This window comes from Microtus ochrogaster, unplaced genomic scaffold (genome assembly GCF_000317375.1).
Source record: "Microtus ochrogaster isolate Prairie Vole_2 unplaced genomic scaffold, MicOch1.0 UNK76, whole genome shotgun sequence".
Lineage (NCBI taxonomy): Eukaryota > Metazoa > Chordata > Mammalia > Rodentia > Cricetidae > Microtus > Microtus ochrogaster.
In genome coordinates, this window is record NW_004949174.1 from 821,174 (window position 1) to 846,347 (window position 25,174).

Consider the following 25,174-nt stretch of genomic DNA (forward strand, 5'->3'; position numbering starts at 1 on the left):
TGTGGCTCCCACTATCTTCTTTGTGCTTCTATGTCTCCTACAGAGTTGGCCCAGGCCATCTTGCAGTCATCTGATGTTCAAGTCAAAGATGGAGACAGGATGTGAGCACCTTGCTCATTAGAAGACAGCCTAGCTTCTGGGTTAAGGCACTCAGATAGCAGAGAACATACCACAGGACTGCATGTCTCCAGACAGGGGCTCCACCTTCTTGAGTAGAGAGGAAGGACATTTGTTGGTTCCTTTACTTAGCATGGATGGTTTTTCTACCAGGCTCATTTGGCCTTGATGTGGGAATCCCCTCTGTATGCTGTGATTACCACTGATGAATAAAGAAAACTGCCTTGGCCTTTTGATAAGGCAGAACTTAGGTAGGCAAGGGAGGGGGGAACTAAACTGAATGCTGGGAGAAGGGAGGCAGAGTCAGAGAGAAGCCATGTAGCCCTGCCAGAGACAGACGCTAGAACTTCAGCCAGTAAGCCACAGTCAGGTGGCAATACACAGATTAATAGGAATGGGTTAAATTAATATGTAAGAGTTAGCCAATAAGAAGCTAGAGCTAATGGGCCAAGCAGTGTTTTAATTAATACAGTTTCTGTGTGATTATTTCAGTGCTAAGCAGCCAGGAACTAACTAGTGGCCTCCAACAAGGCCTGGACCCTAGCATTCATTCAGAACTGTCTAGATGTCTGGAATCTAACATGCATCAAGAACTATCTAGGTGCTTGGAGCCTAGCATGTGTCCAGAACCATCTAGATGAAGTTAGATAAAATTGGAAAATGACAAAATAATAATTGCATTACCCACAATTTATCTAACTCACTCTCTCTATATCTAACTCACTCTCTCTATTCAGCTCTACTCAGATTCAGTCTCTCTCTCTCTCTCTCTCTCTCTCTCTCTCTCTCTCTCTCTCTTTCTCTCCTTCCCTCTGTCCATCCTTCCTTGAGGGCTAGTTAATAATTCAGTGTACAATGGTGTGTTCTGATGGCTGCAAGTATAGTGATTTAAATGCTATTTGTTTCTACACAACACAATGATACCTCATGTTTCCGGGAGAGTCATTTTTCAAAGCCGTGCCAGGCTTCTCACAATGAAACACACCTGGGCACACCTGAAGCCCATTTGTTGACGAGATGTGGTGGTAATGGGTTTGTAGCAGACACAATGGCAAGCAGTGTGCTTTAAACACTGACATTTATTTGGGGTTTTCGAGGACTCATACATTATTAGGATAAACTCTAATTTATAACAGTATGTAATAGGCAAATATAGAATACAATAAATTGCATTTGTACACATAAATACAAAATTTGAGGTAGGGCCTCAAGAGTAATGACTTCTTAAATGGATAACGCACAATATATAATAAGCACTCTATACGATAGATAGATAGATAGATAGATAGATAGATAGATAGATAGATGATAGATAGATAGATAGATAGATAGATAGATAGATAGATAGATAGATATGATGCATCATTTTGTAACATAATATATTTTCTTCATGTACAGCTGATGAAAAAATATAAGGACCTGACTAGGAAACATCTTTATTGGTGAACAATAGTGCCCACAGGAGATGCCTGCATTCAGAACATTACCCAAGCACATAATTTAATACACAACCTGCTCTTTGATAGGTCCATCATAAAGTGCAAAAGAACACGGAAAAATGAGAAACGCCGCAGTTCCCAGTTGACACCTAAACATCACCCCAGTGATGCTACATAGAACACACCTGTCAGGTGTCATCCTCAGACACTAATCAAACTTCGGCTTGCTTTTCAAGGGTGATGAACACCCACCTGAACTCCTTTCTCGACAGGCGGTTTACGGCAACCTCTGCCAAGACCGTATTTCACCGTGGACCTTCTAGGCAAGCACAGCTAAATGAGAGAAAGACGGGAAGTCTGACTCCCAAACCTCAGGCCAGCTCTGCATAACACACATTGTGAGGCAGGGGACACAGGCTTGCTGGTCTCTGCCTCCACACCTTGCATGTCACCCTGCCACACAGAACACCCTCACTCACATCAGTGCCTCAGAGAAACACGCCACAGACCCAAATCCCAACACCACAGACAGGATAACCTTGCTGTGGCATGTCCAGCAGCAACTACTGTGCTCGCCTCTGGGAAGAGTACAATGACCATGGCCAAGAAGACAAAGAGCAAAGTGTGGCTTTAAGGCATGGGAAGCCCATGCTGACAGAAAAGAACTGAGAAGCGCTGAGGCACACATAGATTACAGAAGAGAAACAAAACCCTGACCCCCTCTGCGCTGTGCCAGTATAGCGAAATCCGAGTCCCATCCAAGCAAAAGTCCTTGAGTTCAACTCTTTCTAAAGTGCCATTCCCTGAAGTACACATCAATTGCAGCTCTCACGCATTAAAAACACTTTTAAAAAAATTCCGAAGACATCAAGGTCATTAGGATTTTGCATTGACCACAGGTATCATGCAATAAAGAAAAACACAGGGGCAGATAAACAACTACCACGAAAGACCAGAATTGAACACATTTGTTCACAACAAACACAGCCTGAAGGAGATTAGAAGTCTCTAGTAAGCAAGACAATTACACAACGGTTTGCATAAGAAACCACAACACTGATAGTTAATAAATACATGGTGCTTTTTGTTTTAAGGATTTTAAGGGGTTACTATTTTTCACATATGGCTTGTTTTTCTCTGTATAAGTTTATTGGTTGGTGGTATGAAATAATCTCACAGACGGAAAACTCCCCACCACTGCGTGCAGGGAACCAAAGTCCTTCCTAAGCAACATTGCGTCTCCGTCAGTGTCCAGGGAGAATCTCAGGTGGCAGTTACGACACACTGCGTGCAGGGAACCAAAGTCCTTCCTAAGCAACATTGCGTCTCCGTCAGTGTCCAGGGAGAATCTCAGGTGGCAGTTACGACAGCACTTTCATTTTCTATTTTTTTCATTCATTTTTTTTCTTCCAATCAAGTGTGCATTTTTGTAGTATGGAAACAATCCATCGAGTTGGGTACATATCAGCTCTCAGTATCCTGACCAGGTCCTCAGGAGGCAGGCCATTGACGTACAGCAGGAATAGAGGCCACTCAGACACCACTCCTCCTGCCAGGGAGTTCCATGAAGTCGAGCAGGGCAATCAATGTGGACAAGCCTAAACTTCAAGGGCAGCTATGTCCAGGTAAGCAGGAATCTTTGTCTTACTTTGTCCTTCTAAGCAGTTTTTACATAAAACTAGGGAAAGAAAAATGAAGCAACAACAAAATGGACAAGTACACAGGGGCAGCTTCTAGGTGTTTCCTCGATATACCCTACTAGACATAGCTGTAGCTGCCCCTGGTACAGTTGTCCCAACCGATGAGGTCTCCAGGAAGTCAACACTCAGTTCACATCTGGCAGTGCCCACGGCCTCCCCCACTCCCGCCTTTTAATCACAGAGGCAAAAATTAGCAGCAATTGGGTTGGCATCCAGCACCAATCCCAATCGCAGCCCAGAGGAAAACCAGAAGCTAGAAGCCATTCATCCCAACACAAGCACAAATTCGTCTGTGCTTTTCTTAATCTGAAAACTGGTGGGGTTGTGTGGAGTTTCCAGACCGACCTCCCTACTCACACACACCACCAAAGTGTTGGTAGCACCCTGCGATTCTGGGGCAGGAATGGGGCCACTCATCAGTATGGCTTTCTGGGGGAAACATAATGACAGCAGATAGGAGACAACTGAGCCCACAGCTCGTCTGCCTAAAATAGGGCAAGCCTGAGGCTTCATCTCTGTGACAGTCTAGCAAGACCTACTTTTGGGAAATTGGGAGAAAAGAGAAAATGGAAGAGGGAGAGCAAACCCTGCTAGCAAAGGCATGAAAGCCAGAAGTTCAAAGCCCATCATGGTCTCTTTTCTAAATCCTGTCATGGCTACACTGGGAAACCCAAGTACCCATCGTTGTCGGCAGGTGGCATGAGCGCTTGCCCTAGGAAAGAGAAAGTCCAGAACGATGGCTTCGGACACTTTACACAAATTGAGTCATCTTTTTAAAGGGATCCATTATAACCTGCTGTTGGGGTATCATCGCCGTTGTGCGGGAGGAAAATGTCACATCAATCAGCAAGATCTGAACTGAAAACTTTGCCTGAGACCCTGTTAGATGAAGACAAACTAATAAGAAAACGATTGAACCAGTCTCCCCTGGAGGAGATGATTTTAGGTTGAGATATTAATACCATAAGAGGAAAATATAAAAAGAGCCCAGACTATGCTGCTCTAAACTTGCCATCTCTGTGGTGATTCCTAAGGTATTTATAAGGACAGAAAGCACCACTACATGCTACATGTACATAGTGCAGGAGCACACGCCACAGTTTAAGAGTTTCCTATGTGCCTGCTTGAGAGACGCTGCGATGGAGGGTACGGCCTGGCCAGGCTCTGCAGATGGGCGCTCATTGTCACTGGAGAATGACAATGATGCGGTGGATAGGGAGTTCCAGAAACTGAACTGGCTGGATGCAGGCTCAAGAGCGATGGTCTTAGTTGGCTTACTCAGTACCTGGCTAAGCTGTCTTGATCAAGAAATTCTGAAAATAAAGGGATTTTCAGAAGATGTACAGCCCCAGGGAAGAGTAGTAATAGAATCGCTTTCTACCAATCTCTTGATGTCTCTGACTTCTCTATGGCCACAGCTGGCATTTACTGTTACTTGGAAAGGAGTAAAAATTGAGAAAGTATCTTTTAAGAGTTCGTGCCCCATATATAGGTAATATACAGACAGAACCGGGTTAAGTCTCATTTTCCCAGAGGTTATACCGCTTATAGAAAGAGATTCGGAGGCAAAGAGACAGCATTTGACACGGAGCCATGGTGCAGAAGACATCGTGGCAAACGGGACAGCAGTCGGTACAAAAGTCGACATGCAAATCAGAGCATGGCTTCTTGTGCAGAGGGTGAAAGGAAAGACCCAAAGAATTAACTCCCAGATGTGGTTATTACAAAGAAGGAAAAGGAGGAGGAGGGAGAGGAGGAGGGGGAGGAGGACAACAGGCAGACTGAGGGAAGAGAATGAAAAGTCCCTCCAGATCTACAGTGTAGAGAGATGAAACATCTAACTGCATGGTATATTCGGTCAACAAAAGAAACGGATATGCACGTCAAATCACCCAGCAGTGCCCAAATCCACCTACCAGCCTTGTCTGCATCTACAGCTGTCTCTGGCACTGCCATCCACCCTAAAGCACGTGACCTGAACTTCCGGCTTTTGAATGAGATCGTGACATTGCCCAGCTCTGCTGGACGGTGTCGAGGGCAAGCCAACAGTCCTGAAAGTCTGCATTCTCCTCATGCCCTACTCCTTCCAGCAATGTGAACACACATCAGAATTTCTCTACTGCCAAACCACGCACCTGCCAGCGCCCACCTGGTCTACCCACCCCTGCAGGATGAATGGAGCACCTGATGGGGGAGCAATCCTCCCTGACACGGATAGCACAGACCCAGGCAGACCGCGCTTCCAGTGGTCCATGTGACTCTCACTACAGCATGCGACAGACACTATGTCCTACTTTTCTATGGGACACTCTCATGCACGGCTGTGAAGCGAGGGACGGGGAGAAAGAAGAAAACTGGGAATAAAGCTGGGGAAAGTGTGAGGGAGGCAGAGGACAACCAGGAGTAACACCGGACCGTCCACACTCCTGGACTAGCACTGGGTGCCCAGTTCCAAATCCTTCACGGGCAGTTTGAGTCCCAGGGACGAGGTTCCCAGGGGGTCGATCATATTCTTGTAACGCTCCCCGCGGTGCTGAGCTAAGAAGGGGCCCCAGTCTGGCTGTGGCGAGCAAACCAACTTCAGCCTCTGTGGAAAAAAAAAAAAAGCCAAAGACACACATAGTTACAATAGGACTGCACCTTCCTCCACTATGGTGCACCTAGCCATCTCTAAAAGGCGAGAAACCACTGCTCCAGATCTCTCCCTCACTGGAGCCAAGAAGTTCCTGCAGAAAGGGAGACATCAGGGAGACGAGCCCACATTCCTTAACCAGGCCAGTGATAGAAAAATCAAGACTCAGTTTTGTTCACTTGAAATTACTTACATCACCCTGAAAGCAACATTATGATCGCTCCATGGTTACCTTACACAAGTTTGGTAGAGGACAATGGGCCCAGATTTAGTTATATGTCTCTCCCCACAAATGAAGAGAACCCCCAAGTTTCTACTTCTGCTCCCCCACAGCAAAAGTCATGGGCTCAATTACATTTGTTCAGTGGTCTCAACGGTGGTTGCTACAACAAAATAATTGGATTTCTTTTAGCATATTTCCCCAAAGTATATAAATGGCAAAGGAAAAAAGCCAGCCCTGAAGATACATGACCAAGCATGAACAAAGATTTTAATTATCTGTTGGTAAAAATATATGTTTTCGACTTGGTTCAGCAGTGCAGGTTCATATAGGTAAGCTTTAAAATAATAGGGGTGTCTCTAGTCCTTCAACAGAAGTTTTTATAGAAAATAAACTCTGACAGAAGCATCTAGAAAAAGAAAAAACTTATTTCTTACTATATAAGAGGGAATAATTATATGTTTATTACCGATTAAAGAGAATCTGGCTCTCATAGCTGTTAGTTTAATCTCCCCTTAATCATCAGCTTGCAACCTTTGTGTCCCAAATTAACCATAATAAATTTGCACAGCCAACTCATTAATCTAGAGAATTCCAGGCTGCAACAACAGCAGCAGAGGTTACAGGAGGTTGTTAGGGGAAAGAGATCCCTGGATCCTCTGGCTGGAAGCTGGCATCCTGGGAGTGGTTGAGACCAAGCTGATTTACACCAGAGGATAATGAACAAAATATTCTGGGGATGTAAACCAAAATACCATTTCAATATGAGGGCTCATCTTCATACAGGGGTGAGTGAAAGCAATGGCTACTCGCTGGCCCAGCTCAAGTGACTACTTGTGTTGTGTGCCGACCAGCGGCTCACCCCCATCCTGCTTCTCCCTCCAGCCTCTTATATGAATCTTGCTGGCCGAGAGGAGAACCCACGCAGCCCTCTCTACCCCAGTGAACAGGTATTTCTTTGTATTGCTCTAGATCAGCAGTTCTCAACCTGTGAGTTGCAACCCCTTTGGCAAACCTCTAGCTCCAAAACTGTTTACATAATGATTCATAATATTAGCAAAATTACAGTTATGAACTAACAATGGAAATAATTTTATGGTTGGGAGTCACCACAACATGAGGAACTTCAATAAGGGGTCACAGCCCTGGGGGAGGGGGGGTTAAGAAACACTGGTCTAGATCCATGCAAACTTGAGCATGCGTCTGAATCACTGGAAAATGAAGCCAAGGTTGCATTTCCCTGAGATCTGAACTCTGTATAGTCATGAGAACCTGACTGTGCATTTATGACAAGCTCTCAGGTGCCTCTGGATCAGACCCTGATCCAGCACTGATATGGGCCAAACACCTTTGGGATGGAGGCAGGGTTCATTCATCCTCAGCCCACCTAGGTAAGAGACCTTTTTTCTTTGAGACAGGGTCTCAGATAGCCTAGGCTAGTCTAAAGTTCATTATACAGCTAAGGATGGCCTTGAACTCATGGTCCTCCAGCTTCTACTTCTCACGGGCTAGAATTACGGGTATGCTTGAACAAGTGAGTTCTCATAAGTAACCAGCGCTGGGTGGTTCTTCAGTGGCAGCTGAAGTAAATAGCTGTCCCATCCACTCCATGAAAAAGGCAGGGGTTATTTTTAGGACAAGAGTAAAATGGGTTCAGATAGGGATGGGCTGATGTACTAGTTAGCCCATCACAGCTACAGACATCTAGAAAGAGGGAGTGCCAACTGAAGGATTTTCTCCATTAGATCAGTCTGTATGCAAGACTTGATTAATGATTGATGTGGGAGGGCCCAGTCAATTGGAGCAGTGCCACCCGGGGCTGATTGCCCTGGGGGATCTAAGAAAACAAACTGAGCAAGCCACAAGGAGCAAGTCAGTAAGTTGCACTCCTTCGTGGCCTCTGCTTCTGCTCCTACCTCTAGGTTCCTGCCTTGATCTCCTGCCCTGGGACTGTGACCTGGGAATACTGAGATGAAGTAAGTCCTTGCCTCCCCAAGATGCTTTTGGTCATGGTTTTATTGGAGCAACAGAAACCTAGCTAGGACACTTGGTAAAGAAAAGCCAGCCTCTGCTGGGCGGTGGAGGCGCACGCCTTTAATCCCAGCACTCGGGAGGCAGAGGCAGTCGGATCTCTGTGAGTTCGAGGCCAGCCTGGTCTAGAAAGAGCTAGTGCCAGGACAGGAACCAAAAGCTACAGAGAAACCCTGTCTCGAAAAATCAAAAAAAAAAAAGAAAAAAGAAAAAGAAAAGCCAGCCTCCGCTCATTCCAGCCGCGCCCTGGGATGTCATTGTATTTTTAACCAGCTTGGCTCTTCTTAACCCAGGAACAATAGGGGGGGTGGTGAGTTTAAGTTTAATGGCAATAAACACTTGGAAGAAAGGAGGCTTGGTTGTAGAGGAACACTAGGAAAGGGGAAACTCTCTGTGTGGTTAAAAAAAACCAACTCCAAGATGTAAATAGCAGCCCGAGGAGGAGGGGACAGAAGCTCTAGGAAAGAGGACACGTTGGGATCATCCATCCAGGACTGCCAGCACGCTGAGGAATAGCACAATAACAGCTCAGCCTGATGATTGGCTGGGCTCCTCCGGTACAGGAATAATACATAATAGAAATGGGCGTAATAGAATCGGTGGCAACTGTAATCACTTACTCACCCAGTACCTGTCTTGAATACGTTTACTGAATTTTTTGTTTTTAATGCATAGAGCTTTTAGGATCTCTCCCATGGGAGAGGCTAGCAAGGGAAATGGAGCCAGTGGAATTACCTCGATAAATCTGCCAGGAGCCAGATACATTTTTATCACAAACATAATCGGGATCCAGATGACGGAGCAGGCAAGCATCAGCCATCCGAGCACCATGGACCAGTTAGGGTAGCGGTAAGAGCCGTAGGTCATGGGCTCCCACTGGTAGAAGCTGAAGCACAGGATAAACTAGGGGAGAAGAAGAGAGAGGTATGTTAGGGTGATGAAGGCTGGGTCATTCATTCACTCAACAAGCACTTGTTCCATGTTTTCGTTTCCCTTACGTCATCATATGCATACTCTTGTCCATCTGAAAAGGGATTTTCTAGTTGAAGAAAGTAAATCCCAAGGAGATGAAGGTGGCCTACGTACACTCAGCTCCTGCTCCTGTGTTTGCCATCCCATAGGAAGTCAGCAGGGTATGCACATGTGTCTACACATGGAGACACCACACCAAGAGCACAGTGACTCTTGGGATGGGTAGGAAAGGGGATGCTGAGAGTTCTGAAGAGATTGTCTGAACTAACATTGATAATCAAGCCTTTTTTATCATGGGGGAAAGGTGTGTTAAATTCATATCTTTCAACCATTTTAATTGAATCCACTTGGCTTCCTCCTAGAAAGAGGAATGACCCACACAGAAGAGCTGCCTTTAAAGTTGACTGTGTGAGACCCAAAACGATCCCTCCGAGGTGACTGATCTGGATGCATGGTCCTATAATAAACCACGGCAGAGAGAAAAAAATGCACAACCCCCCTTCACTGACTCAAGATGAGCAGCATCATCACCAGTGAGTCCAGAGACCACGCTCTGCTGCTAATGAGCTGAGGGGCCTCTCAGACATCCCAGCAACAAAACGGGCTTGTTTCACACCCTTCACACAGTGCTGGGGTCAGGAGGCTGGAGTTAACTCCAGAGCCCTTCCTCATTTTTTAAAAGTCCATGTTTTTTTTTGGCTTCTGCCAATTATCTGCTATCACTCCATCTGAGATCCATCCAGGGGCTTGGCTGGGTAGCAGGATAGGGTCGCGGGAAGGCATGTGCCGAAGACAGAGGCACCTTTACAGAAAGCCAGGCTTCAGACAGCCCCAGCCCAACCTGTGGACTCCATCTCCCAAGACAATGTGGTTCAGTATGTCCTTCCTGCCTGTGGCAGCATTAGCCTAGGATTGGCCACAAGTGTCCTTTCCCCGGCTCTGCCTCTCTCTTCCTACCTTGAGCTTCGGAGTCACAGAGTGATTGGAGGGAATCACGCTAGTGAAAATAACAGCTGGGAGCGTTTTGGAGAAGTGTGGAACTCTACACAAGCACAAGGCATCCACACCACTGGCCAACACCCGGGCTCTGGGGCGCGTGATTCTTCCAATGCAACAGTGATTCATATGTTGACTCAAAGCAATGTGAGCCTGAATACAGGGCTTCCATGGAGAATGAGGTCTACATTAGCCCACCTCTCAAACACTTGCCCCTGGAGTCATAAGCTTTATTAGCCAGTCTGTTGGAAGTGTGGCCCAGTATCACTATGGCTTGCTGCTCTGTTCCGTTTACTATATAAATAGCAAGGCATCTGCTTGTGTGTGTGTCTTAGTCAGGAACGTGATCAGACTATGCATATGTTAATTGCATGAGGATATTTATGGCTCCATAAATCCGCAACAGCACATAGAAGAATGATGGATTTTATTTCAGAGGCCCTGAACTAATTTAAAACCATGATCTTACCCTAGTCCAAGACCTTAAAGACATCTATGCCACCGAAGGCAAAGGGCAAAGCCTAGGCGGGGCTGAGACCTTTGACGCCCATTCCCACTTGTGCAAATATCACATCAAACTTTTAGGCACAAGCCAGTTGCTTGCCATAAATTTCCCTCTGCCAAGTCAGCTTTGGTGAAAGGGCTGCCCTTGGGTGGGCTTCGGCACACGGGGGAGCAGGAATCTAGCCACTGAGTCACGCCCACCCCTGCCTTTGACTGACAGCTACCAATACAGACCCAGGAGACCCTGGTTGGTGAGGATGGAGCTGACCACATCTACCCCAAACAGCACAGCAAATCTACCTCAAGACAGTGCCAGGGCATCTCCTCAGCTTCTGACATGAAATCACGCGAAGCCCAGCAGAGCTGAGAGGAGTTTTCCCAAGAATGAAAATTAAAAAAAAAAAAAAATCAACCTCCTGGAATTCCTTCTCTCTGGGTTGTGAAGACTTGACTATTTTAACCCAAACTAGCCATGTTCCACCGGAGGATAAGAAGCTAGAGTGTCAGAGGCAGAGGCCATGTGACTCTGTGGCCGTGTGGCCTCGAGCGATTCCTCACCGTCTCTGAGCCTCTGTGAACGCATCTGTACAGGGAGAGACAGCATGGGTGCAAACTTCAATGACTAGGCTGGTGAAGGGCCTGCCTCAAACACACCTCCACACAGTAGCAGCAGGAGGAGGGCCGTGCAGTATTTCCACAGAACATGCACACATTCTAACAGTCTTCAAGGACTGGAGAGAAAGGAGGGCAGGATCTAGAACAAATTCTAACATTGACTTAGCTGATAATAAAGCATGAGGAGTGGGGGTGAGGGAGTCAAAGGTCAGCAGGGACAGGATGCACTATGGCAGCCTCTGCAGACAATGGTAGCACCCTCATCCTCATACCCACAAGCTAATCCAGCTCTGAGTACCTGTCTTTAAGACTTCCCAGTTGTCACGCCCCAACTCTGGGGGGACCTTCAAACCACAGTACGGATGTGAGTAAGCTATTGATGTCAGTGCAGAAAATGAGGACAGCGGAATGGATTTTCTATCTAAATCTCTGGTGTTTTAGAAAGATATGGTTTGATTAAAACACACTCTGAGACGGGGGAAAAAGGCAAACAGATGAAGAAAACATGTATTTTCATTGCACCTGCTTTTAACCAGCCTGCATCTTAAGCAAAGCTGGTGTCTGGTAGGGAAAAGTGGGCTCGTTATGTGGTTTCTAGCGCCACCTACTGGGAGAAATAGAAATTACAAACAACTTCCTTCAGGCTTGCCCAAAAAGGACTCCCAAAAACCAGAGGGAGAAAAAGATAAGCTTCAGGGAATAGGAAAGGCAAAATCTCTGCTAGATAATTTACTTGGTGAAGAGAGCAAGGGCCACACTGACAGCTTCTGGCACAACAATGGGGTTGACAAAGTGCGAGTCTAAGTCCCTGTACAGATCATGTTAGAAAGGTGGATGTCAGGTCATGTCAAAACACCATCCTCACACTTGAAGATGACAAAATGACTCTCAAAGCAATAAAATCAACAGTTAAACCCTGATTGAAATGACATTAATTGTAGAGCAGACACGTAGTGTTGTGGTTAGGAGCCAGAATATGTGAGTTTGAAACTAGACTGTAGCCAACTTTTGTATATTGAATGTTAGGTCAATTACGTAACTCCAGGCTTCAGTTTCCTTGTGATATTTTGGTGGTGGTGGTGGTGGTGGTGGTGGTGGTGGTGGTGGTGGTGGTGGTTTCTCTGAGACAGGGTTTCTCTCTGTAACAGCTCTGGCTATCCTGGAACTCACTCTGTAGACCACAGAGATCGGCCTGCCTCAGGAAGGGCACCCACACTACCCAGCAGTGATATTTAGTTTTGCTTGCCAACTTGACACACCCTAGAGTCATCTGGAAGGGAGTCTCAATGAAGGACTGTCTAGATCGGGTGGCCCTGTGGGTATTGTCGTGCTTATGCTAACAGGTGTGGGGTCATACAATTACTGTGGATGGCATCATTCCTTAGGCATGGGGATCTCATAGTATAGAAATCAGGGGCTGGAGAGATGGCTCACAGCCATGTGTAACTCCAGCTCCAGGGGATCCAATGCCATCTTCTGGAATCTGCAGGTACCCACATGCACCTGCACATACATGCACACAGACACACACATATGCACACATGTAAGGAAATAGCAGAATAAATTCTTTCCTGGAAAGTGGAGAGCTAGCTGGGCATCAACAACCCTGGGTACCTTCACATCTCTCTGCTATTGACTGTGGGTGGAGCTAGCTGCTTCAGGCTCCTGCCACTGTGACATCCTTATTATTGATGTGGGATTCCTTCTGTATGCTATGAATATGTATTCCTCCCATTGGTTAATAAAGAACTTGCTTTGGCCTATGGCAGAATAGAATGTAACTTAGGCAGGAAATCCAAGCAGAAACAGAGAGAGAAAGAAGACAGGGTCAAGAGAGATGCCAGCCAGCCACCCATTGAATAGGACAGAACATTTAAAGTAATGCTACTTGGCGACATACAGATTTTTAGAAATGGGTTAATTTACAAGTGAGATCTAGTCAGTAATAGCCTAAGCCATTAGATAAGCAATTTTGTTAATATTAGTCTCTGAGTGACTGATTATTATTTTTCTTTTCTTATTTTTTTTTGTTTGTATTTTCATTGTTGTTGTTTTTCATTTTTTGAAACAGGGTTTCTCTGTAGCTTTGGAGCCTGTCCTGGAACTCTCTCTGTAGACCAGGCTGGCCTCAAACTCACAGAGATTTGCCTGTCTCTGCCTCCCGAGTGCTGGGATTAACAGCGTGCACCAGTGATTAATTATTCTATAAGCAGTTGCGGGGACTGGCGGGCAGGAGAGAAACCGGTTCAGTGGACCCCGGAGGGAGACAGAGAAAACTTTCCAACTACACATTATGATTTGTTACAACCTATACGTGGAAATGAATTTTCTCGTCCTCTGAGTTGTTAGGACATCTTATCAGGACAACTGGAAAGGAAATAGGCCATTCCCCTTCCGCAAGACAGCCTGGCAGTTCTGTAAGCGGAGGGGGGAGGGGGGGCACACACTCTACACACAAATCACCTCGAACAGAATCGGAACCGAGGGAGATGTATGGTTTGCATTTGCATGGCTGTGGAGTGCCGTCTGCTAGCACACAAGACAGATGGATATACGGTAAGCATTCTATACAGATGTGCTAATGCCTATCACGCAGTCCCAGCTGTGCTCCTCACCAGCTGGGTACCTGCAGGTAAGTCGCTTCATCTTTCTGAATGTCAGTTCATCCCCTCCCCCCTCCCCGCAGAAGACGAGGGCAGTACCCATCCCACCAGCTCCCCAGGCTCACGGGAGGCACATGCATTCAAAGGCAGAACACTGGCATACACACATGGCAGTGTCTCTGAGAGAAGGCTCTCAGCCCTTACAGTTAAAATGGTTGGGGTGACGAATGCCCAGCAGACTTTCCAGAAGATGTTGGGCTGGAATCCAATCATCATCTCAATGTCTTCACAGAACCTCTGCAAGCCTGCAAAGAGACAACAGAGGCCATCTGTGAGGTGCAGTGGGCAGGGGCAGGGAGAGGCAGACACCAGGGCCCCTCACTCAAGAACCTTGGCTAAGGAAGAACCCAACTGAAGTTTCCTACTGCACGGGAAACTATGGGACAGATGTCTCACTTCCAGGGACCCTGGGGCTAACTGAATACTGAAACAGATACTAAACCCTCTCTCCAGTGAGGCTCAGAGATGTCATGGCAGCATCCCCAAGGCTTAGTTCCTGGAGTGTTGACAGTGGTCCTTACATGCATATGGCTGCTGTGGGAATGGCTTGGTGTGCTTGTTGACAAGACTGGCAGAAAGAGATTTTGGAAAACCAAGATGCTGTAATATGAAAGGCCTGGTACTTAGTAAGAGTTTCTGTGGGCTGGGTGTGTGGCTCGCGCCTCTCAAGAGCATTTCCATCGCGTCCGGACAGCTCAGCTTGGTGTCCGATCATGATTACAGGTGAAACCAGTGCGCACTCCTAGCGTCCATCGCACGCAGCTGGAACGGAATGACTGTGATCTTGGCCACCCCCCAACTTCACTAGAGTAAAATGCAAAGGAGGCGGTTCTTCATCCAGTCCGACACTGCCACTCTTCTGGTAACCTCTTAGTTTAGGAGTGGGATTGAAACTCGGCTTGGAAGGAAAGGCACTGTATCCTAAGAACCCTCAGAACTGGGGGGGTCAATATGGAAAGGGGGGGCCTGATAGCTTCCTGAACGCACATCTCTGTACCGGGAATGTCTAAAACCCCGCCCTGGTGTATTCAAGATGTGTTCCTCATAGAGAGAGGGGAGTCCTGATGTGCTGGGGACAGAACCATCACGCGAAATCTAGAGATTCCTCAAAAAGTTCGAAGCAGAGGTTAACAGGGGACCAGTATTCATTCCCACAGTGAGGAGACAGCCAGCGGATGCAGGAGAGTGTGCTGAAGATGTCTGATCGCAGCTCACTGTGGCACTATTCACGGTCACCAAGTCATGACAGGAACTCACCTACCTGTCAAAGGCGAGTGAAGAGAAGCTCACATCCATATACATGCACATTAGCTCATACGCGCACACAAAATATCCATGCACACATATGCATATGCACACACCTCATCACACATGCATTTACACACAGACACACACACACAATAAAAATCATAATCAACCACATCAAGGAACCTGAGGGACATTATGTTCTGTAAAGTCAGCCAGATAAAGCCAGATGCCACACAATCTCCCTTATATGTGGCATCTAAAACAAGCAAGCAGACATAGCCTTGGATACAGAGAACAGAATGGTAGCTTTCAGAGGCTGAGGAGTACACATAGGGCCATACTGGTCAAGGGTATGGTGTTTCTGTTAGAATAAACACTGAGGGTATCTAAGGTAATAATTGTGTTAGCTAGTTTGATGCAATCATTGCATTGCACACATATATATAGGCAGTGTCATTTGAACCCCATGACCAAGGTTGGCCAGGCGAACAGGACCCTACGCTCAGGGGGACCCTGAACCTGGTACAATGCTCTCCGCCCACCAGCTCGAAACTCTGTACCAAACTTCAATGAGAGATTCCACATTTTCATTTTGGGTGAGGGCGCACAAATTGTGTCTCTTGTTCGAGTGAAGCTGTGGGCAACCCCAGTCATTCTAGTCTGGGCAGCATGAATGCCCGTTTCTGAAAGCTAAACCCTCTCCTGAAAGGTTTCCACCTCGGTTGAACTCAGCTGAACCTTCTCTCAGTCGCCACATTCATTTCTTTCATCTCTACGGGGTTGTTTTCCTGGTTTCCCTGGTCTCTCACACTCTCTTTTCTCTCTGAACAGTCAAAGAGCTCACAGTCGGGAAGCTCGGCTTAGGGCTGACCTCCTCAACCGTCTTACGGTCTTACCCTGTCTGTGGAGCCTGGCCTCTGCAGCATACTAACGGGAGAATTTCAGCCGGCTACTTGATCCCATAATAAATCCAAAATCGTCCCCATCATAGAGCAAATGTCTGAATGCCTCCTCTATAATATAGAGACCCTTAAAGTGAACTGAAAGCCTCTGATCACGCCCTTGCTCCCTCAGCTCTGCAGTCGCGCACAAAATCAACCAGGTTCATTTCTGTTCTCCCCAGATCTGCGCTCAGCCCTCTCATGCCAGGTCACAGAACTGGGGCCTTGTCATCTTAGAAAGAACACACTGTTCTCGGGGGATGCAGTTCATGCGTTTGTGCGGGTTCTCTTCCCATCGCTAATAACTAACCCTTTCTCCCTGGATTTACTTCTTCCTATTTTGTTTTTAGTTAGCAATCAGAATAATGACTCTGCTATGATACTCTGTTGTGTATACATTGCAGTGGCTTGCTCACAGCTGCCCTTCACCCTCTCTTTTCCTGGTCATCCTGCCCAACTCCCCACTGTGCTTCTATGATGAGACAGGGAGGGAGGGAGGGAGGGAGGGGAAGAGGGAAGGATGGGGGAAGAGATTGAAATTTACTTTTTGTTAGATTTCCTATATTTTTAATTATGAGCATGCGTGCACATGCATGTGTACATGCATGTGAGTACAGTACCCACAAAGGACAGCAGAGGGCACCAGATACCCTGAAATTGGAGTTTTAGACAATTATGAGTGCTGGGAACCAAACTCTGGTCATCTCTCAAGTCCCCAAATTTATACACACACACACACACACACACACACACACACACTTTTATTTTATTTTCATGTGTTGTGTTTGAGTTTTTTGCTTTCATGCGTATATGTACCATGTGCATGCCTGGTGACAACAGAGGCCAGAAGAAGGCATTGGATCCTCTGAGACTGGAGTTATAGACAGTTGTGTGCTGTATGCAGAGCTGGGAACTGACCCTGGATCCTCTGGAAGAGCATCCAGTGCTCCTAACCACTGAGCCGTCTCTCCAGCCCCAAGCTTTACTTCTCAAATATCCATCAGATCCAATTCTAAGTCCAGCCTGGGTCTATCACAGGCTCTATCTGATTCTGAAGGGTGCCCCATACCGTTCCTTAGGGACCAAAGGATTTCCTGTCCCCAAGGAAATCAGAAGAGCCCAAGGATTGAAGCAATTGCACTTTACCTCTTCCTTCACAGCCAAGACAGGTACTAGTGGGTTTGCTTGGGCCTGGGAGGAGACAATTTAACTTCTAAAATTAGACGCGTTAAAATCTGGTTTAATTGCTTTCAGACCTCGCTGAACCAGCCTGTTTTACCAGAAAGCACTTTGCGAATGGGCCTTTCGTGGCCCTTAGCAGTGGAGAAATAGAGGAAGGGGTAACTCCCTGCACGTGGGCCTGGTTGTGCATAGGCTACAAAGGAAGCAGGCTCCTCTTGTCAGTGAGATGATCTCTAGTCTTAAAAACTCCTTTTCAGCTCCCATCCAAAAGTAATTCTAGAACCAGAAGGTGGGCTCTTACAGTTTTTTCTGTTGTTGTTTGGTTTGGTTTTGGTTTTTCGAGACAGGCTTTCTCTGAAGCTTTGGAGCCTGGCCTGGAACTAGCTCTTGTTAATCCAGGCTGGCCTCAAAATCACAGCGATCCGCCTGTCTTTGCCTCCCGAGTGCTGGGATTAAAGGTGTGCACCACCGCTGCACGGTTACACATACAGTTTTTATGGAGAACTGGAGTTCAACTTCCAGCACCCAGAGCAGGTGACTCACAGCTGCCTGGAACCCCAGTTCTGGAGACCTGGGGTTCTTCTGACCTTCACAGACACTACACTACATAAACCCACACTCAGACACACATATCCAATACATGTGATTTAATTTTTTTAAATTAAGGATTGCAGCCTCTTTCTGTTTCTAGGGTGCCTGGATTTTACAAAAAAAAGATTTCCATTTTCTCTCCTGATTCTCTACTCTGTTTCTCTTTTATTTTAATGCGATTACCTGGCAACCCAGAAACAGTGGCATAGCTGTCATGAGAGACTAACAATCACTTTTGAATCAAGACACTTGTCCAGAGGACACACAGAAGTTGGGGGTGTTTTCCCCCATTCGGAGAACATGTTACCTCTGGACTCCCCCCCATAAGATAGTCTGGGGTGCCTGCAGCCTCTATCCCAAGCAATTCATTTTACTTATTTTTCATTTAAGAAAAGTTGCTCTCTTTAGGGGATGGCGATATGATTAGATCATTGAACCCCCAAAGTTTTATCTTCCTGATACTTGCTATTTGGCCTCATCCAGTGACCATTCTAAGATGTCTAGGCACAAGGGAGTCAGCAATGCCTGAACCGAACTCTGCAGAGTGACAAGGATGTTCCCTGGGGTGACCTCCAGGACAAACACTTTCGCACAAAGGGCAGAGGTGGCATCTGGTGGCTGCCCTCCTTCTGTCCTTGATAACAGCTTTCCGGTGGATGGGATGCAGGTTGCCATGGTGATGGTAGCAAGAGTAAACCTTAGGGAACTGGAAGTTTCCTTGCTGAGAAAATGTGGTACTTAGATACTATGTGGCAAGTTCCCTCAGGTGCTTATAGAAATCAGAAGTTTCTGTGATCAGGTGGCCTTTGGTACCCTGGGGCTGTGGAGAGCCACCCTTCAACTCAAGCACATGGGCCCTGACTCTGCCAAGACCAAGGATAATGGCACACCAGCAAAGAAGCCCTCCCTCCTTATCTGGTCACTGGCCACAGGCATTAACTGTGCCAGACCGTAGCCGGGGCCAGGGGCTACAATTTCTACCACACAATTCTAAGATTCACCGCCTTTGGCTTCTCATTCAGTTTCACCACCGTGATCCCGAGGCAAGCTCAGAAATAGCGGCATTGAAATCCTTTAACTACGGTGAACGTGCTTGCCAGGAAGGCCTTCCACGCACTCCGGTTCTTCCTCGGCAGCAGAGTGTTCACTTACCATACACATAGGAGATGCCAACAAGCTCAAATATGGCAATGATGACAAGGGCGTAGGAGGCAGCATAGGTATCCACGAGCTGGAACATGTAGATCCCACCCTAGGGAAAGAGAGAAACAGCCACCATCAAATAGGACCCTGGGGCCAGGCTCCATCTCCCCACCATCTTCTCCCCCTTGAGGTTAGCAGGCAGATAGGAGTCAGAAGTCCTCCGTACACCACAGCAGAAACCTACACCTCAGCTAGGTGTGTAAAGTGGAGACCTGGCCAGGTTAACAGAGACATCCCTCGATGGCCTCCAAGGTGATACATAAGGCAAGCACAAAAAAAGGCTGGTTTAAGGGGCTGGAGAGATGGCTCAGCAGTTAAGAGTATTGCCTGCTCTTCCAAAGGTCCTGAGTTCAATTCCCAGCAACCACATGGTGGCTCACAACCATCTGTAATAAGGTCTGGTGCCCTCTTATGGCCTGCAGGCATACACACAGATAAAATATTGTATACATAACAAATGAATAAATAAATATTTTTTAAATGGGGGGCTGGTTTAATATCTTCTATTTTTCCAAGGTGAAGGCTGGCCTCTGAAGGAGCTGTGGAAGCAGTCACCTGCCTCGTGTTTGCTGTGAGCTCTCCATGGCCACTTCTAGCCACGTAGATGGGCTTGATGGACTCCCATGTGACCATTAGCTATGGGTGTGAGTTTAGTTTAGAATCACCTACGCAGGGAGCCTCATTGAGGGATTTTCCTCACTGCCTGAACTCACTTGGGCAGACTCACCCTCAATGTGGTGGCACCCTCTGGGAGCAGCCCAGATGGAAAAGGTCACGGAAGAAAAAGGAGAATTCGCCCTCTGTCAGCTTGGCCATCCCTGTCCCCTTGGAGTTAATCTACCTTGTTGCCAATGATACCTTCCCCCACATCAGCAGTAGCCTTTCTGGGCTCCCAAGGTGAACTGAGGACCTGGGGGGCTCTCCAGGAACCCCCCAGGTCTTCAGCACCAGACTGGGACTGCTTGAGGCACAGATCTTATGGTCTGAACAACTCGTGGGTTCTAGCTCCCCGGGTGTGAGAAGTTATTGTGGACTTTGACCATGCTTTGATTCCTACCAGTTCTGCTTCTTTATGGAACCCTAACCAATATACTGGACCTTCGTCACACTCTCTGGAGTCTGTCTGTCTGTCTGTCTGTCTGTCTGTCTGTCTCTCTCTCTCTGTGTCTGTCTGTCTGTCTGTCTCTCTCTGTCTGTCTCTCTCTGTCTGTCTCTCTGTCTGTCTCTCTCTCTTTCTCTGTCTCTCTCTCTCTCTCCCTTGCTCTTTATGTCTCCCTACTTCCTCTAAGGCTTGGAGACCATCTCCCTCCACTCCATATTTTATAGATTGAAGAGCTAAGGCCCAGAGGAATGGATTGTTTGAGGTCACAGAGTGAGCAAGGACACTGTATGTCCCAAGTGTTACTGTGCAATTTGCCAACATATCTAGGACTGGGGGAAAACTCGAGTGACACTGGTGTTTATATATAACAAGAAATATCTTGGAGATGTGACTGATGGATAAATCTGGACATCCCGGATTTCTGTTTCCTTTATGTAGGACACACCTGTCTTGTTGGCTCAAGAAGACTACGTCTCAATTATGAAGATGCTAGTGGCCTCACTCACTGGGAGCCAAGACGACATATTTCCCTGTGTGGTCAGAAATATTTCTGAACTCATGCCAGCTATGGTCGTAGCAGTGATTTGACTCTGGGTATGAGGTCTGAGAAATGAGACTACAGGATGATGACAGTCATCACAGGGGCACCCCACCTGCTTCCCACCAGACCTATGGCTGCAGCCCCTCACCGGAGTGTTGGCAGATGGCCATCACACATCTCCCAGCTGACCCATCATCACAGCAGGCACTCACCAGAGAGTGACCGCTGGACAGTCCTCATACATCCCCAGAATAGCCGGCCACACACGGAGGGCTCTCACCTGTGTGATCATCGGGAAGCCCATAATGAAGAAGCAGATACAGCAGCCCAGGGTGAACACAGGCTTGTGTGTGCGCAGGTACTTGGGGAACTCATCCGAAATGGAGGTCACAATGGTCTCGATGGTGGCAAACTGAAGCAGGACCAGGACAAAAGCATTTGAGTGCAACTGTCCCCCTCAGAAACTTCCCACCAAAGTCCTTTGTGGTGTCACCAGGGAAAGCCGTGCTTGGGTTTGGTCTGATTTTGAGGGTGGCATCCCTTCCGTGGTCTAAATGGCTTTACTGGATGCCAACACAGAAAGTCAGGAGAACTCAAGCAGAGTATGAGCTCCAGAAACTCCACCTCCAGCCCCCGGAGAATGCACAATCATCCATCAGGACATTTTAGCTTCGTTTTGTATTCATGAGATGTAAATTCCTCTCCTCTAGTTCTCTGCCATTTGATCTCCTACTTGAGGGAAAACCCTCTTTGCACCCAGTGACTACACTCTGATCGCCTGTCAGCATGATTTGTAGCAGCTTCCGCCTCGCGGCCATTTTCCTAAAATTGACTTCATAATATCATCTCTCATGCTACCCTCTAGGAGTTGTCGTGGTGAAATGAGGCCAACCAGGGGAGGATGCAGGCAAATGCTTGGCACAAAATACAAAAGCAGGGAATGGAGGAGAGAGAGAGGTTCCTTCACGCCGTGAAATGATCACCAGAATGTGAGGTTAAGCTGGGTGCCGTGGTGCCCACCTGCAATCTCAGCACCCAGGAGGCTGAGGAGGGAGGCTAAGGGGGGGAGGCTAAAGAGTTCAAAGCCATCCTCGGCTACATAGCAGTATCTTGTCTTTAAAAAGCTACACCCAAAATTACTGTGACTCACAGGTGCCTCGCCATCCCAAGACTACGCAGGAGGAACCTCCATGTAACCCACTGGCCTAAGTCTTGCTCACAGGCTGGATCTGGGATCTTGGAAGGTAGACTCTTTAAGGGGCGTGTGGGGCAGGCATGAGAGGGACGGGGACTCACCATGGTGTCAAGTCCAAGAGTGAGAAGCATCAGGAAAAAGATGATGGCCCAGAATGGAGAGAGAGGCAGCCTGGTTAAGGCTTCTGGGTAAACCACAAATGCAATGCCTGGCCCTAGAAGGAACAAGAGAGATGGTGGCAGGCAGACCCAGCTCAAAGTTCCTCTCCCTGGAGCCCACAGGCCTTCAGTCCCTGAAGACCTGAACTGTTACATGTTACAGTTCTTTCTCCACTGTTGGTTATCTGTGTTCATCTCTGCTAATTAGACCATGCTACCTCCCATGCAAAAACTAAGAAGCTTCGTTCTTTCGTTTGATGAACTGGAGGTGAAGATAACTATCACCTTCTGGTAGAATTGTTGATATTGAGCCCTGAGGGGTACCTGGTAGTGTCTGGAGACTACTTTGTTTCTCACAACTGGAATGAAATGGGATAATTTCATGATCAGTTTGTCATGAAAAGTAAAGTCACCGAGGGAACAACCCACTGGGCGTGTCTGCGATAAAGTCCCTATGTCAGCTAACTGACATGGGGAGCACCGTCCATGTGGGGGTTCTGGGCTGAAAAGGGGAAGAAAGTGAAGAGAACACAAGTGAGTGTCTCTCTCTGCTTCTTGCCTGCAGAGACAATGTGACCAGATGCAGCAAGTCCCTGCCCTCTACCTTACCCTCCCTGAGGGAATGCATCCTGTCAAAGTGTGAGCCAGATGAACCCTCCCTCCTTCAAGCAGCTTTTGTTAGGGATTTTGTAACAACAGGGAGAAAAGTATAGAAAACTAGTGAAATCAGAAAGCAGAGGCCAGGGACAATGGTTTTCTAAGAGATGTTCTCAGGGGTTGAGAGAGGGGGATGCTGCAGAGCTTGAGTTTTCTTGACAGGCAGGTGCCCATAGTGTCCTGCAGAGGGCCTCAGCTTTCCTGGGGCTGTCTTATAGGCAGTTGTAGGCTGTTCGGTATAGGTACAGGGAATGGAACTCTGGTCCTCTGAAAAAGCAGCAAGTGTTCTTAACTGCTGACCCAGCCCACATTAAAGCACTTTTAAAAACCGGAATTTATTGGACTGTTGGTTCCTGTTGTAGTTAGAAAGAAAATGGCCCCCAAAGGGAGTCACGCTATTAGGAGGTGGTGGCCTTGTTGGAGTAGGTGTGGTCTCGTTGGAGGAAGTGTGTCACTGTGGAGGTGGGCTTTAAGATTTCATATATATATGCTCAAGCCACACCCAATGAGACAGTTCACTTCCTGTTGCCTTTGGATGAGGATGTAAAGGACTCTCAACTCCAGCATCATGTCTGCCCACATGCTGCCTGCTCCCCACCACAACAGTAATGAACCAAACCTCTGAACTGGAAGTGAACCATTCCAATTAAATGTTTTCCTTTATAAGAGGCTGCGGTCATGGCGTCTCTTCACAGTAATAGAAACCCTAATAAGATAGTTTCGGCACCATACTAGTCTTCCAGAGTCCAATTCCCAACACTCAAGTGGGTTTACTCTCAACTCTCTGTAACTCTAGCTGCAAGGGATCCAACACCTCTGACCCCTGCAGGTACCTGTACTCATGTTGACAGACCCACCCACATACAAACAACAGATACACAACTAAAAATAAAAAAATAAATCTTTAAAAAAAAAGATAGTTTCTAATGTTGCATAAGGCCTCAGGATATGTAAAATATAAAAACCCAAAGGCCTCAGATACCCCCTGTCCTATACATTTATTGAACAGACTATAGAACCAGCCCTCAAATGCCCCTGACATGAACAAGTCTGTATTAAACTAGAGTTGAAACAGGTCTCAAACAGACCCAAAAAGCCATTTCTGAAATGGTTACCACCAGAAGACTCACTGTGGTGCTTGAACACCATTCTGTCTCTGGGGTGTTACTACTCTGGAGGGAGGTGGACAATTTTAACAGACAGACCTCCCTGAGAAGGGAGTGGTCATTGCCATCAGTTAACTTTATGATGGTGCCGTTTCTGACTAACGATCAGAACACAGTGGTCAGCATTTGGGTCAGCTACTGTCCTGCGTGTGGCTATGCTGATATTGCTCAGCTAGGCTGGAGCAAAGCTGACCCCACACACCCTGCAGAGCCAGCCTCCTCCGGGTAAGGGGAACTACACCTAGGAAGAACAGATAAGAAGGGGTATGAGCTGCCCCCATAAAGTCTCATCCACATGACCGCCTAAACATGAGCCAAATGAGGACAACAAGAGACATGCCAAAGAAGACAGGGGAAGACCATGCAGCTTCAACCCTACACAAAAACTACAGGCACCTAAGGAACACTGAAAGCAGGAGAAACGGCCTTCCCCAGGGAAGACTTTACAACTGCTTATCCAGTGCCAAACAATCTGCCCTGAAACATACATTCAAGTAACATTGTGAAGACTGAGTAAAATATATTTAGGAATATATATATATATGTATGTATATATGTGTGTATGTATATATGTATGTATATGTATGTGTGTACATATATACATGTACATGTACATACATGCATGCAACAACAATTAATGAAAAAGGCTATATATCTAAAAAGGAGCAAGGAGGGATATACAGGAGGAAAGGGAAGTGGGAAATTATGTAATTATTTTATAATCTGAAAAAATAAAAGAAACAATAAAAATATATAACAAATTTTTTTTTAAAGAATATATATGAGTCCCACAAGGAATCTGGAACCAGGTCTCAGGACTCAGGGTCCCTCCTGGGGAATGCGCCCACTGTTTCTGCACCTGCGTTAGATGTGATCTTCTTCCTGCAAAATGGCGGGTGTGAACAACTACAGGAAGGGGAATTTCAGAGAGATTTGCTGGAAATTGCGCTGCTTTTCAGGAGGAAGATCTGCAAATTCGTATCTGAGTGTTAATAGCACCTGTCCTCCCCAGGCCTGCTGGGACAGGAGACAGCTCAGAGCAGCTGGCTGAAGTGGCCTGTGTGTCCCCAATTACTGTTTTTTGTTGGTGCCTCCACTAATTCCCAACAAGATAGTTTTTTTTAAAAAAAAAAGAAATAAAGAAATAAAGAAAGAAAGGAAGAAAGGAAGAAAGAAAGAAAGAAAGAAAGAAAGAAAGAAAGAAAGAAAGAGAGGCAAAAATGCCTCAGAAGCCGGGCGATGGTGGCGCACGCCTTTAATCCCAGCACTCGGGAGGCAGAGGCAGGCGGATCTCTGTGAGT

The 25,174-nt window shown here is 46.8% G+C and overlaps 1 protein-coding gene across 1 annotated transcript in view; it reads right to left on the reverse strand.

Annotated features, from left to right (window-relative positions):
- Positions 1-5,377: 5,377 nt before the first annotated feature.
- Slc6a5 (solute carrier family 6 member 5) overlaps positions 5,378-25,174 on the reverse strand; it is a 50,218-nt gene continuing 30,421 nt past the window's right edge. Inside the window, exons 10-15 of the mRNA XM_013354878.2 lie at positions 21,994-22,106; positions 20,978-21,109; positions 19,004-19,103; positions 14,034-14,134; positions 8,875-9,042; positions 5,378-5,843 (exon numbers count right to left, since the gene is read on the reverse strand). Coding sequence (XP_013210332.1) covers positions 5,688-5,843; positions 8,875-9,042; positions 14,034-14,134; positions 19,004-19,103; positions 20,978-21,109; positions 21,994-22,106 — 770 coding nt within the window. The 3' untranslated portion in view covers positions 5,378-5,687. The remainder of the gene's footprint in view (positions 5,844-8,874; positions 9,043-14,033; positions 14,135-19,003; positions 19,104-20,977; positions 21,110-21,993; positions 22,107-25,174) is intronic.